Genomic DNA, 14597 nt, shown 5'->3' on the forward strand with positions numbered 1-14597 from the left:
AGACAATATTAAAATGATGAATAACTTGCCTTCGATTTCAGCTAAATTATAGCAGTAGATTGGAGTTTGGACATTCATCAATATTGAGTTGACTCTGGGGCACCCTTTCTAAATGAGCATCCATTTGTTCTACCTAAATCATTTTCTATTGTTTAATTTATAAAAATTAAAAAATATATACGTGTGCACACACATATACATGTATATATATATAAAATTAATATAAAAACACAAAAATACTTTGCGGACACCTACGTGTATAATAAAAAGGGCCGTCATTAAACATTAACAACAAAATGTACTCACGCTTAACACTTCATCCCTAAAACCATTATATGCACGTCGGGCATGTGATTTTGTTGACAATGTGCAAGTTTTGTTCAAGTCAACTGCATTTGTTTAAAATTATTAATTTCTGTTTTAATTTGGACCCAAAAACAACTTAAATATACTTTGTTATATTCCTCATTCAACAACCTATTTCGCTGTCGCCAATAGATCACAATGCATAAGTTTGGCAAACGTTATGTCATGTGTCTATTTTGGCGGTCCATTCCACTCTTTTTTTCTGGGATCAATCTTTCCAACAGTTTGAATGCAAAAAATATCGTTTTTTCAAAAAACAATTTCCCTTTCCGAAAATAAAAATCAGTTTTTAGGGTTTGACCACGAGAAATGAGTTATCAATGCCAAAAGGGAGTTCTGAATATATTCATAAAATTCTTTTTTATATCTCATTACTAAATATATCTCACTTTCAAAATAAAAATCTCTATTTTTTTTAAATACATTACATCTAACAAAAATCACATTTTTTTATACTATTTTAAGTCTTTTTTTTTTCATTTTAAACCCTAAATCTCAAAGCTTTTTTGTCGATATCGTGCTTTTCGAAAATCCATTATTTAGAACTTTAAACATTTAATGAAATGTGATAGAGTGAAAAGTTTTTTTCGAAATCATTTTTTTTGTAAAATAAAATTTTGAAAGTCTTTTAAAGTTATGAAAAATGGATTTTTTAAAATTTTAAACATGAAATGCAAAAAAAATTGAATTGTAATTTATTAAAAAATAAAATTTATTAGGATGTGAAAAGAAGAAGAGTAGTACTATTTGCACCACAAATTACTATTTTCACATTTCATTACTATTAACATCTACTACTTATTATCTTCACACCCAAAATTAAAGCACAAATTTATTAAAAAATCCAAACATCCACTTCTCTCTTCACACTTCCTCTTCAATCGAAATTTTAAATCCTTTAAAGATTAAATCCTAAATCAAGTATCAGTTGATATTATATAGTTTAGAATCAAATGTAAATAGTTTTTTTTTATTTTTTGTTTCATTTTGTATTTAATTTCAAAAAATTTAAGATTTTAAGTTTTATGGTATGATTCGAATATTTTAAAAAATTTCAAAATTTTTTTAAAATAGATATTCGAAAACTTTTTTAATGTATCAAAAATTTATTTTCGAAATTCCTTAAAAACTCTTAGACATCAATTTACAGAAATCGTAAATAAATTTTTGAAAGTGTATTTCATAAATTTCTCAATAATTTTTGAACATTCATTTTTGAAATTATTCAAAAACTTTAAAAATAAAATTTCGATACACAATAACTTGACATCATAAGGTACATTAACCTGATTATATTATCAATAGATTACAAATTTACCAAAAAAGACTTTTAATCTTTTAGTCACTAAGCACTACTCGTTAATAATATTTATAATATTATTACAATTTTGACAGATGTGCATATAAGAAAAATCGTTAAATGTGAAGAGGTACATTTACATAAATACTTTTTTGTATTTAAAGATATTTTTTAAATGCGTGTTTGTTAAAATTTAAAAAGTGTTGTAAATATTATTGAATGAACAATACAATCGAGAGATTAAAGATTTTTCTGTCAAATTTAAAACAACTTATACGTTGTAAAAATTATTATAAACCTATTTGATAATCACAATACGAGACATCTAATATTTTTATACCAAACATTGATGAAGAGATTACAATAAAAAAATTTAAAATAAAAATTATTTTCGAAAATATATTTTTAAATAATTACAATGCTTATTGAAAATATATTTTTAAATAATTATAATATTTTTTGAAAATATATTTATTTGTATAATAGTAAGTTTTCGAACATAAATTTTCGATAACTTTATGAAAATGGGTATGAAACATAAAAAGATGATTATTTGATTAGTATTTAAATATATTTTTTTAAAGTTAATTTTTTAGGATATAATCCCTCCCACTTATGGTTGAAAGCGAGATGTAAATAGCATTACTCGAAGAATTGGAGATGTGTTTAGAGCGACCCATACCCAAATTGGAAGTAAAATTACTATTGTGCCCTTACTTGGGGCTTAATTTCACCACGAAAAGAGGAAAGCTTACGTTGTACGCAATGTAGAATTGTAGATTGCCTTCTATAGTAATAATCCCTTGAAGATGAAGGAAATTGTGAAAATTCTAATCAAATGGGATGTACGGTTAAGATTCAATGATTTGATGATCTTACTGTAGTGCCCATGACTCTCGATTCTACCAACCAATGTTGCCGATTGCCCGCGCAATTTGAAATCTTTTTCTCCACTTTTTGGTTGGATTTCTCCACTTTTCTCCCCAACCAAAAAGTGGAGAAAAAGATTGGCATTTTTTATATCCCCACGATCGAAGGAGAGAGAGAGAGACATTGGGGCGTGTTTGGGTTGGTTGATGAAGAGGAGAGGGGTGAAGAGGGGAAGTAATAGGAGGAGAGACAGTGGGAAAATGAAAGGGACATTGGGGAGGCATTTTCAGGTTGAGCTCCACCATCACCAATCATCTTGCACCACCTCATCCACTCTCTTCAGTCGGAACCTTCTAGATTCCGAACCCGATAACCCTGTCACTTCCGCTCTCGACCTCGACGCCGCCGATGACAAAGATTTCATTCTCAGTCAAGATTTCTTCTGGTAAATATTCACTCATTGGATATAATTTTCAAAATTTCTTATTTTGTTCGTTCACCTTTTTTTTTTTTTTTTTTGATTATGGATGCAGCACTCCTGATTATATCACCCCTGATAATCAGAACTTGATGAACGGCTTTGATTGCAACCAGGTAATGTTACTAATTTGTCAACAAATATCTGGTTTGAGTTCTAAAATTGTTTTTTATCTTTAATTAATCAATTGCACAGGAAAATATTCCCTGCCCTAATTCGCCGGAGAAGCTGAATACTCACAAAAGCAAGAGACCTCGACAAGGTATGACACAAATCGGTGAAAACTAGAAGTTTTAGATGGATTGGATTGTGGCTGTTGTTGAAATGTTGTGATCTCAATATTGCTCTTTTACCTTTGTGTGTGTTTGATCTCAATAAGTTTAAGTGACAGTTAAACTATGATGTTCCCATGTTGTTATGATAATTAATTCATGTAATGGTTGGGTTCATTGTGACAGAAGAGCGATTTCTCTACTATCAAAAGGCAAATTAGTGAGTGTATACATAATAAAAAATTTTGCATATTCATTGTGGAAACTGGAGCCTGGACAAAGAGCATATGGTTTCAAATTGGATCCATCCTGCATAAGGTCATCGAACATTTTTAATGACCCAAACCACAATCTTCAGTATGGTGAATAACATGGTGAAAAGTAGGAGTGTGGCTATACCTCTAACTTGAACTTTAACGGGGATGGGAAACATAGATGAACTTTAAAGATATTGTTAATAGAAATTACTCATTATTTTTGTGTGTAATCCATTATTAGTGGAACGTTTGAGATAATTGTTTTAGTTTCTCCTGTTTTCAGTCTCTGTTTCCCTAAGCAATTTGTAGTTTCTGAAAGTTCTAGAACTTATCATTACTCGATCTGTTAGCACATATTCCTGTCACAACTTTTAGGCGTAAGAGTTTTCTGTTTATATATTTGTTTATATTATATATGTAGGCAATTTAAGTGGACAAGTGTCTTCTGTCAACCCTTTTGCGATTGAATATCCCTTCTTTTCTCAGATGGTATCTTGGTAAATCCACTCAGTCCTACATTATCTGGCTCTCAAAAAATAGTGGAACTTGCCAAAGACAACTTCGATGTGGATGATGACAGCCTAGAAAAAACAGTCCTACCTGGAGTACAGAAGACCAAAAATTATGTTTCCCAATCTGCTGTTGCTCTACGATGTCGGGTTATGCCACCTCCTTGCATTAAAAACCCATATCTAAAGGATGCTTTAGAAGTTTACTCAGATCCTTTTGGAAATCAAAGATCAAAGTGCGAAGGTACATGTCTTGTTTACAAAGAAATATTCACATTTATAATATTTCTTGAAACTTCCATATCCATTTTCCTTACCCATTTGGAGAAAAAGGTTAGTGCTCTTCACATCCTAATTCCTTATCTAAAAGGTGTTAATAACGTATCCCTTTAATCTGCAGGTTTCTTCCCTGCAATTATTGGTGGAGCTGGCCTTTCGCGCTATCACACAGATTTTCATGAGATTGAGGTGTCTATCCATATTCCACAAATTTGCAGACTTTCTTGGAATCATCACTTCCAATTTATATATTAGATATCTAACCTTCAGGCTCTTGTATCCTCTTTCCTTTTGTGTTGCTTTCCAGCAAGTTGGTACTGGGAACTTCAGTCGTGTTTTCAAAGTTTTAAAGAGAATTGATGGTTGTTTTTATGCTGTGAAACATACTACACGGCAGTTGCATCAAGAAACTGAGAGGTAGCTTTCAGTTTTCTTTTGCATTTTTCTGTGCACATTGGTAATAAAATTTAATCATAAAATAATTGTTATCGATTTGCAGGAGGAAAGCCTTAATGGAAGTTCAAGCTTTAGCTGCATTAGGTATAAATTTGGGTTTACTCTCTTTTCTATTTCTTTAGTATCTCGTTTTGTTCACTTTAAGAGAAAAAATTGAATTGTAACTTTCACTATCAACACTAAATCAATCCTTTGCAGGGTCTCATGAAAACATTGTTGGATATTACTCTTCTTGGTTTGAAAATGAGCAACTCTATATTCAAATGGAGCTCTGTGATTCCAGCTTGTCCAGAAAAACATCTTCCCAGTTGTTCAAAGAAGGAGAAGTATTGAGAGCCTTGCATCAGGTTAGCATTAGGGGGAATACAGCATCTCTACAAGAGAAGAAGGGGGTGGGAGTAAGAATAATGTTTTGAAAAATAAAGAGGTGTCATTCCTATATATTAGCTTGGATGGTTTGAATCACCCCGTTATGAAGTAACATCACATAATTATCCTAAAGATAATGAGAACTTTATAGTGTTGTTTTTCACCCTTCATGGTTATCAAAAGGCTAAATATATCATCAGTTTCTGCTAAGAGTAGCACCTCTCAACCTTTGAAACTTGTTATACTTTGAAGTTCAGAACCAAACAATAGTTTCCCTCTCACACTCTTTCATTGTTTCTCCTTCTACTTAGCACTTTGTACTCTTGAATGCATTCGCATCTAACACCTTTAAAGCAAATGTGTTCTTTATTTCTATCTTTTTTCTATTATTATCTTCCACTCTGATGTAAAAAATTGTGCAGATTGCTAAGGCATTGCAGTTTATGCATGAAAGAGGAATAGCTCATTTGGATATAAAACCTGATAATATATATGTCAAGAATGGTGTTTATAAGCTTGGTGATTTTGGATGTGCAACTCTCCTAAATAAGAGCCTGCCAATTGAAGAGGGTGATGCTCGTTATATGCCTCAAGAAATCCTAAATGAGAACTATGATCATCTTCAAAAGGTTGATATCTTCTCTTTGGGAGTTACTATTTATGAGTTCATTAGGGGGTCACCTTTGCCAGAATCAGGACCTCAGTTTCTTAGGGAAGGAAAGCTGCCACTGCTTCCTGGCCATTCCCTACAATTTCAAAATTTACTCAAGGTATATATATTCTCTTCTTTTTAAATAGTGCTCAAAACCTTTCTTTAAATACAAGTAGATATTTTAGTTGTTTTCTAGCTGCACCTAAAGCACATATGAAGATGATTAGTCCTCATTGTCCTTCTGATATGTAAGTGGTAGTAAATCTAAAATATGCAAGGCAAAAATGCTCTCTGGTATAATTGTTCTGTTTATATTAGTCTGGTTTTAGTTTTTGACTTTGTACCATGAATACTAATTTGGGTTTTGGTTTAAAATGAAAGGCATCATGCTGATTTTGAGGATCTTTGAATAACAGTGTTTTTTTTTTTTAATTTCTTTGAAAAGAAAATAATTTTAATTTCTTTGAAAAGAAAATAAATAACAAAAAGAAATTCATGGGGAGCATGCCCAGCCTATTAAATTAACAAAGGATATTGTTGGCATCCGGTATTGAGTCAATGCTTTTGATTGGTTTTCTTAAAATATGAGCAAGAGCATGCTAATCAAAGGTCTAGTCTGATTAGCTAGTTCACTGATCAGATTAGTACATAACATATGACAAAGGATACATGAATTATGATTAGCTTTATAAGTGTAATCCTATCACATATCATACATTCAGATTTCAGATGTCAAACCATATACAATATGAATTAAATTGCGAACAGTTTCTCTTTGAGTCATTCTTAGCTGATCCGTGTTGACTGGAGTGATTATAGTCCCTCAGAGGTAGCTAGAGCTTTGTTGATTTCATCTGATGGTCTTATAATTTTTATCAGGTCATGGTGGATCAGGATCCAGTTCGACGGCCTTCTGCTAAGGAATTAGTTGAAAATCCAATTTTTGACAAGGTTTCAAATAATGCAAAAGCCTGAGCAAATTTATATTTATGTCTCGAATGGAGCTTGAAAGGCCTCAATTTTGACTACTTGCAATCGGCTGACCCAGGTTGAACTAAGGGAACTGTGAAACAATTGATTAATTTATGCACCAAAATTTCTCCCCATTCTGGTGCCCATTTTGTAAAGTTGGTATAAAGCCACGCTCAAGATTTGTAGTATTATATGACTAAAGCGATCTCCTGCACCAGTTTTATGCACCGAATCAACTTTCTCTAAGTGATGGTGCAAATTTTGTAAGGTTCAAGGAAAGCATAAGAAATTCCATGGTTCCTCTGATATTTTTGCACCAAAATTTCTCCTCAAAATAATGTTAGTACTTTTGAAAGACCAAGTTCATGGCATGCTATAACCTGAGAATTATTTAACCCTTATTATTCGACCATTTTTTTTTTCTTTTACTGGTCAAAGACAAATTATTTTGTGGAACTGTCTCATAACCGATTAGACTTTAAGAGGCTTGCTTCTAGTTCTTGGAGCTCAATTCTCTCTGCTAGACTTAGCAAGAGTGGTCGCTTCCACTTAATTATCAGCAAATGAGCCTTAAGCCTTCGGGCCCAAGCAAGCCCATCTTGAACCAAGTCTCTTCCCTTCCCTCGGATTGTTCAAAAGTTTACGAGTCAAACATGGCATCCGAAAATATGCGATTCACAAAAATTGATTTCTTATGTCGTAGCTGTTTAACGGAAATTGTTGGATTTACGCTCCGGGCATAGCATTCCTTGTACTAATATGACTCAGAAATTTTCGTTGCCAAACAAAAAAACATTAATAAATAAATCTCTTTGTAGGTTCTAGTTCGAATATTCCTTTTCGTTGTCAAACCTGTTTAATCAATTAATTCATCTTGGTATTATTAGAAGCTAGCTAGATAAAGATCCTGGATTTGCACGGTGAAGCATTTAACTTTAGCGCTGAGTTTGTTGGACAATCCAAGAACCTACTAACAAATACACATAAGCATTAGACACGGATTAATACTAACGAATCATTTTTTGTCTCCATTAGTATACATCACTACTCCCCACTTTTCGGTTAAAATTTTGTTTGTTTTATTTATTTATTTTGACAAAAAATAATTAAAAAAAAATTCAATCAAATGGAATTTTTTTTTTCAAAGAGTGAAAAAGCAAGGGGAGGTTAATACTTAACGACTCATGAGTAATTTTATATCATTATATTTAGGTCTTCAGGATGAGACACAAATTTTATTTTAGTTTAATTCACATCCATTGATTCTTCCGAACCCAATATAACGTTTTAAATGGTTCAATCCAATTGAGTAACAGAAGGCTTTGTTGCAATAATAGATTGTGGGTAAAATTATAATAGTTTACTACATATTAATTGAGATCGGTTATTACCAGGCGTAGGTTTATCGTTTTTTTTTTTTTTTATCACATTTAATCTTAAGGAATTATATTCCCTTTTCTTCCGCGAAAGAAACTTATTGGGCCCTGGATGATACATTGCTTTGGATTAGGGTTGATATCGGATCGGGTTCGGGACGAGTTTTGCTCGTTTTAAATCTGATTCGATTTTATGTGTTATTAAATTTGAAATTAATCTTATTCGAAATTTTTTTTATTTTTTCATATCCGATTTTGATCCGAAATTAATAAAATATTATTTTTTAAATATAAAATATTATTTTTTAAATATAAATATTAAAAAATATCACTATATAAAAATATATATAAATAAAAAATTAAATAATTAATTAAAAAATAAAATTTTTATATAATATCGAATCGGATTTATCCAAAACTTGAACTCGATCCGATTCGACCTGACTAAAAACTCGAATTTAAAAAAAAAATCTATCTTTTAAGATCAAATCGGATCAAAATTCGTCAAGAACGGGTTGTATTGCCGTCCCTACTTTGGATTCACTCTTTGCTAAAAGAAAAAAAACAAGAAATAATGCCACATCTCACCTGCACTAATTTATACAATTCTATTCCAAACCCTGTACATCGTTTTGGTTTGTATACATTTAAATTTCAACATCAACATCTTTCTCCAAGGTATATACTTACATTAAATATTCAAAATTTATAAATTTTAGTTTAGTATATGATCTACATAATATATTGACAATAATGATTATAGATTTAGCTCATCTTGAATTCTAGTGTCTGGCCTTTCTCTAGAGTTTACAGGCCCTACGGATGGAAATAAACAGCTATGAAGATTGAATTGGATTCTATATAAATTTAATAATTTAAAATATGATATAATGATATGACAGAAAATAAAATATAAATAATATTATTTAAAATTTTAATAATAATTATATTTGAGTTTAACAAAATTAAAAATATATTTTATATTTTCGTATCGATAAAATTTATAATATAATTTTTACATAAAATATGATATAAATATATTAATTTTAATATTTTATATGATACGAATATACGAATCAAAAGATTTAATTTTGTATAATCTTAACAGCAGTTTAAAAATCTTTATTTTATTATACACGGAAGTTACACGCTTTGTATATATATTTATACATCGTAAATAAAAAAAAAAATCATTACAAAACCAAGGACAATAAAAGAGTCTGGGGAAATGGCAACAGACAAAAAAACATTTAGATATGAGAAGAAATATACTGTCATTGAAAGATTACATCAAAATTAGTACCAAAAAAACAAAATTGCATAAAAAGAATCCTCGAGAAGTCAAAATGGCCGTCAATCAATATATGTAATGCAGGTTGGAAAGTTGTCATCGACATGACCCATGGGTCCGCCATCTCTAATTTGCCTATAAATTTCGTGCATCGTCACGTTGTGCTCTTCACAAACTCCCAATACCACCTTGTTCTAGAAAAATGTCTAGTGATGTTGTACTTGTCCAAAACCCCATAGAGGAAACTCGTCATGAGGAAGTTTTTGATCATCAGGACCAACCCAAAAAACAGAAAAGCTCATTTGAAAAGTTGCGCAGACACGATTCCCTGGATCTGGAATCCGCCACGGTTCCGGGCCACCATGACCGTGGCTCCCAGGTCTCCACGATAACTAAAAATTCTTGTGTAATATAGTATAATATTAGTATCATTAGTTTCTAATTATATTGAACTTTGTTTGTGAAATCTAAAGGCTTTGAAGAGGTCGGTGATCTTGCAACTAGCATTCCAAAGCATTGGTGTAGTATATGGAGATATCGGCACATCGCCTCTCTACGTATATGCCGGTATTTTCCCCAGTGGTATAAAGAACAAAGATGACATATTGGGAGTTCTTTCTTTGATCTTCTACACCATCACTCTCATCCTTCTCATCAAATACGTCTTCATCGTGTTACGAGCCAATGATAATGGCGAAGGTAGGATTAGTTTCAACTAAGCTCTGTTAGATGCCCCAATTCTCTCTCTCTCTCTCTGTTTCATTACATGCATCCATCAAGTTATGCAAAATTTTCTTGGAGAAATATATAGTTACTACACTCCACAAAGCTAATGCATATGCTCCCATCAAGTCACTCTTTGTGCATTGTAGTTTGAGATTAATACATATCTCTCATTTTTTTTATTATGGTAGAAGAAATTAATTATATATATATATATATACATTTCAACTTGATAAAAACCCTCACATCATGTCTGTTGAAGATTGAAAGTGCTATATATAGCGATTAGCATCTTAATAAATTGTAATTACAGAAAACAAATCCATTTACCTAATTATTAATTTCAATTGCCTTTTTGATTTTTGCAAACAACTGCTTGAGCAAGGATTACTATAGATTTGAGATTCCCTTGGTTTCTAGACAGAGTAGCCATCCTGAAAGGATAGTGACAAAGTTAAATGCACTTATTAAATTATATATATGTGTACCAGGAGGAACATTTGCTCTGTACTCGCTGATATGCCGTTATGCAAAGGCGGGTTTGATCCCGAGTCAACAAGCTGAGGATTATAATGTATCCAAATTTAAGCTGGAATTGCCTAGCAATCGTCTTAAACGAGCATCAAGACTCAAGTCCATGTTAGAGAACAGCAATTTTGCCAAAATTTTCCTCTTGCTCGTCGCAATGCTTGGTACTTCCATGGTCATTGGCGATGGCATCCTCACTCCTTGCATATCAGGTTTAACAAAATTTTTATATATTAATGCTTCTGATTTCTTTTCTATAATTGCTTCTTCATGAATTATTTAAACAGTATTTATCATTTGCAATTTGCAGTTTTATCAGCTGTGGGAGGCATCAAGGAAAAGGCACCTTCTATGACAGAAGGTATATATTTTGTTTTAATTTGCCTTCTTTAAACGATTGGGTGGTGAAGAATATACAATTATTTATGTAACGTGTTAAAGCCTTATTTTTCAAAATTAAATAATCAAACAGAAACTTCTTTAAGCGGTTTAAATAGATGATTTGATCTTTTGTAAACAGGTAGGATTGTTGGGATATCTGTAGCAATCTTGGTTTGCCTCTTCATGTTTCAGAGATTTGGAACTGACAAAGTGGGCTATAGCTTTGCCCCTATACTTTGCATTTGGTTCGCATTCATTGGTGGAATTGGCATTTACAACTTGTTTAAATTTGATCCAACAGTGGTTAAGGCCATAAATCCTAAGTACATTATAGATTACTTTAAGAGAAACAAAAAGGATGCATGGGTTTCGCTTGGAGGTGTCGTTCTTGCCATAACAGGTTCTATATTAACTTTTCGCTGCCTTATAATTCAATTAACTATACTTCTTAACAAAGTTAGAATTTGCACCTTAATTCAGGAGCGGAAGCATTGTTTGCTGACGTTGGCCATTTCACGGTTCGTTCAATACAAATAAGCACGTGCACCGTGACTTATCCGGCTATAATGCTAGCATACATTGGACAAGCTTCTTTCCTTCGTAAACACGAAGATTTAGTTCCCGATGCCTTCTACAAATCGGTACCAGGTGAACCAACTTGCTAGGAAATGCAATTTTTCTCGTCTGATTTAAGATTTGTTTGATTTATATATCACTAAATTTATAAATTACGCGGCTTGTTTTTATGCAGGTCCCTTGTTTTGGCCAATGTTTGTGGTGGCCGTGGCTGCTGCAATTATAGCAAGTCAGGCAATGATTTCAGGTTCTTTCTCTATAATCCATCAATCACTTTCCCTAGGGTGTTTCCCTCGAGTGAAAGTTGTCCATACTTCCACCAAATATGAAGGGCAAGTTTACATTCCTGAGGTTAATTACCTGCTGATGTTGGCTTGCATTGGGGTTACTGCTGGTTTCAAGACCAGTAACAATATCGGCAATGCATATGGTAACCCACACAACTTTGCATAAGTTATACATCTGTTCAATGTGCGGTAATGGATCATACACGCACACACACATATACATATTAGTAATGACTCTTAACATCATCTTTCTGTAGGGATTGCGGTGATATTTGTAATGAGTCTGACATCATCTTTGTTGGTTGTCGTCATGATAATGATATGGAAAACCAACATCCTTTTCGTAATTGCCTACGTCCTTACCATCGGTTCCGTGGAGCTAATCTATTTGAGTTCAGTTCTGTACAAAATTGATCAGGGAGGATACTTGCCATTGGCCTTTGCTGCAGTTTTAATGATTGTGATGTATATTTGGAACAATGTTTATCGGAGAAAATACTATTATGAGGTTGATCATAAGATTTCTTCTGAAAAGTTGAAGAACACAAATTTCACTAGAATTCCTGGACTTGCCATGTTTTACTCAGAGCTTGTACAAGGTATCCCACCTATCTTCGGGCATTATTTGGAAAATGTATCAGCATTGCACTCGGTCCTTGTTTTCATCTCCATCAAATCACTCCCAATTAGCAGGGTTCCAATTGAAGAAAGATTTCTTTTTCGAAGAGTTGAACCAAGAGAGCTCAATGTCTTCCGTTGCGTAGTTAGATATGGGTATACGGATGTGCACAATGAGCGAGACAGTTTTGAGAAGACTTTTCTAGAAAGATTGAAAGAGTTTATCAAAAAAGACACTTGGTTAACTCAAATGCAAGCTCAAAAGGGGGCAACAACTGAAAAGGATACCGAACTGGAAGATGGATTTGAACATGATCATAATGCGAAACAAGATGGAGAAGGTGAGCAAGAAGAGGTAGTGCGTAAAGAAATTGAATTAGTGGAGCAAGCATGTCAAGCTGGTGTTGTCCACTTGGTAGGTGAGACTGATGTGATTGCAGGCAAAGGAGCTGGTGTTGGAAAGAAGTTTTTGATAGATTATGCTTACAATTTTATGAAGAAAAATTTGAGGCAAACCGATAAAGTGTTTGAAATTCCTCACAACCGATTGCTTAAAGTTGGCATGACTTATGAGCTTTAGAATATTGAAGACATGAAAAACTTGCTACTGCATGCTTTGTCCGTCCTATAGACTAAAGGGGAGAAATTAAAAGTGTAATAGTCCTTGTTTTAAATAAACTCCACATGGCAAATGGGAAGTATGTTAATTAATTATGGGGCAATATTTATATGTACTTTGAAAAGTTTTTTGCATATTGTAATTGTTGTATGTGTGCAAAAATTTTATGAATATCAATCCAAATTTATCAATTTACAAGAACAGCAGTCCATCTTTTCATAATTGAACTAATTTTTTTTTGCACCAACTTTGCAAATACTTCTCACATGAAAAATTTCTAATAACTTCTTTTTTATATTAAAAAAAATGAGTGGAATCAAATTCAATTTTTTCTGTAAGCAAAATTATATAATAATTATTGAGCAAAATAATGAAGTGTGCTATTAGTTTATTAATGTCTATAAGATTATATATGTAAAAAAATTAACACAACCTAATTGTTAATAAAAATTTGAAAAAAAAAAAAACTATATATAAGATATATATCAACAACTTCTTTAATTGGAGTTAAACCCTTCTTTCTATCAATGAAGAATATATATATATATATATATATATATATATATATATATATATTAAAACTACATAATAAAAAAAATTGTAAAATAATCAAATTTACTAAATATGTGCACATTCTTTGACTTACGTTTAGTATTGAAATAATTGTCCTGAGAAGGCAGTTTAATTTAATCCATGTTTGTAAGAAAATTTATTTAATGTTGTTTTATTAATTTGCTTACATTTCTTTATTTAATCTCGGATATTCCAATATCATTAAAAAAAAATTGAATCGTATTCTTAACTAGAATTGGGTTTTGATAATGTACGGATCCAATCTGATTTACTTTTAATCTCAAAAAACAATCACGTCACCAAAAACAATTTGAGGGAGAATTTGACTGGTTAAGTTGCTAAGTTCTTTTTCTTAATGTCCTACTCAAAGCATATTGAACTAAAAAATCGATATGGCGTTGAATTAGAAATTCAATTAGTTCCTTAAATTCCACTAAAGATATAGTACGTAGTTAAATTAAAAAGAAAAAAAAAAAAAACCCTATTTGTAAGCCGTATGACATATTAAGGAAAAAAATTTTAGACCTCCATTCATCAACTACCCATGAAACCACCGGCAGAGCATTATTTAGGCAATTACAATTGTTTATTACAAACATGGTGGTTCAAATAGTTACTTGCTTAACCAACATTTTATATCACTATTATATTTAGGTCAGCAGATTTTGAATGAGACACAAATTTTGACTTAGAATAAATCAAATTCAATCGATTCTTCCGAATCAAATAGCAATTTAAATGTTTCAATTATTGTTCATTTTTATTAATTTCTCATGTATGCTCCAATAGCGATTTAAATGTTTCAATTATTATATATATTTATTAATTTATCATGTCTGCTTCAG

At 31.8% G+C, this 14597-nt stretch overlaps 2 protein-coding genes across 2 annotated transcripts; both read left to right on the top strand.

Moving 5' to 3' along the window:
- The first annotated feature begins 2424 nt into the window (after window positions 1–2424).
- On the top strand, window positions 2425–7141 carry LOC111314146 (wee1-like protein kinase). The gene is made up of 10 exons (XM_089752943.1): window positions 2425–2981; window positions 3070–3130; window positions 3210–3276; window positions 4030–4296; window positions 4453–4520; window positions 4639–4748; window positions 4831–4871; window positions 4986–5134; window positions 5579–5926; window positions 6688–7141. The coding sequence occupies exons 1-10, from the start codon at window positions 2743–2745 to the stop codon at window positions 6781–6783; spliced, it is 1446 nt and encodes a 481-aa protein (XP_089609069.1). The 5' UTR covers window positions 2425–2742; the 3' UTR covers window positions 6784–7141.
- Window positions 7142–9350: 2209 nt separating this feature from the next.
- Window positions 9351–13252, top strand: LOC111313404 (potassium transporter 5-like). Its single transcript, XM_089752538.1, has 8 exons — window positions 9351–9826; window positions 9921–10146; window positions 10662–10910; window positions 11009–11059; window positions 11219–11479; window positions 11560–11727; window positions 11831–12085; window positions 12200–13252. The coding sequence occupies exons 1-8, from the start codon at window positions 9650–9652 to the stop codon at window positions 13138–13140; spliced, it is 2328 nt and encodes a 775-aa protein (XP_089608664.1). The 5' UTR covers window positions 9351–9649; the 3' UTR covers window positions 13141–13252.
- Window positions 13253–14597: the final 1345 nt, after the last annotated feature.

The sequence above is a fragment of the Durio zibethinus genome, chromosome 23 (assembly GCF_047325235.1).
Source record: "Durio zibethinus cultivar Kanyao isolate XHJ-2024 chromosome 23, ASM4732523v1, whole genome shotgun sequence".
Lineage (NCBI taxonomy): Eukaryota > Viridiplantae > Streptophyta > Magnoliopsida > Malvales > Malvaceae > Durio > Durio zibethinus.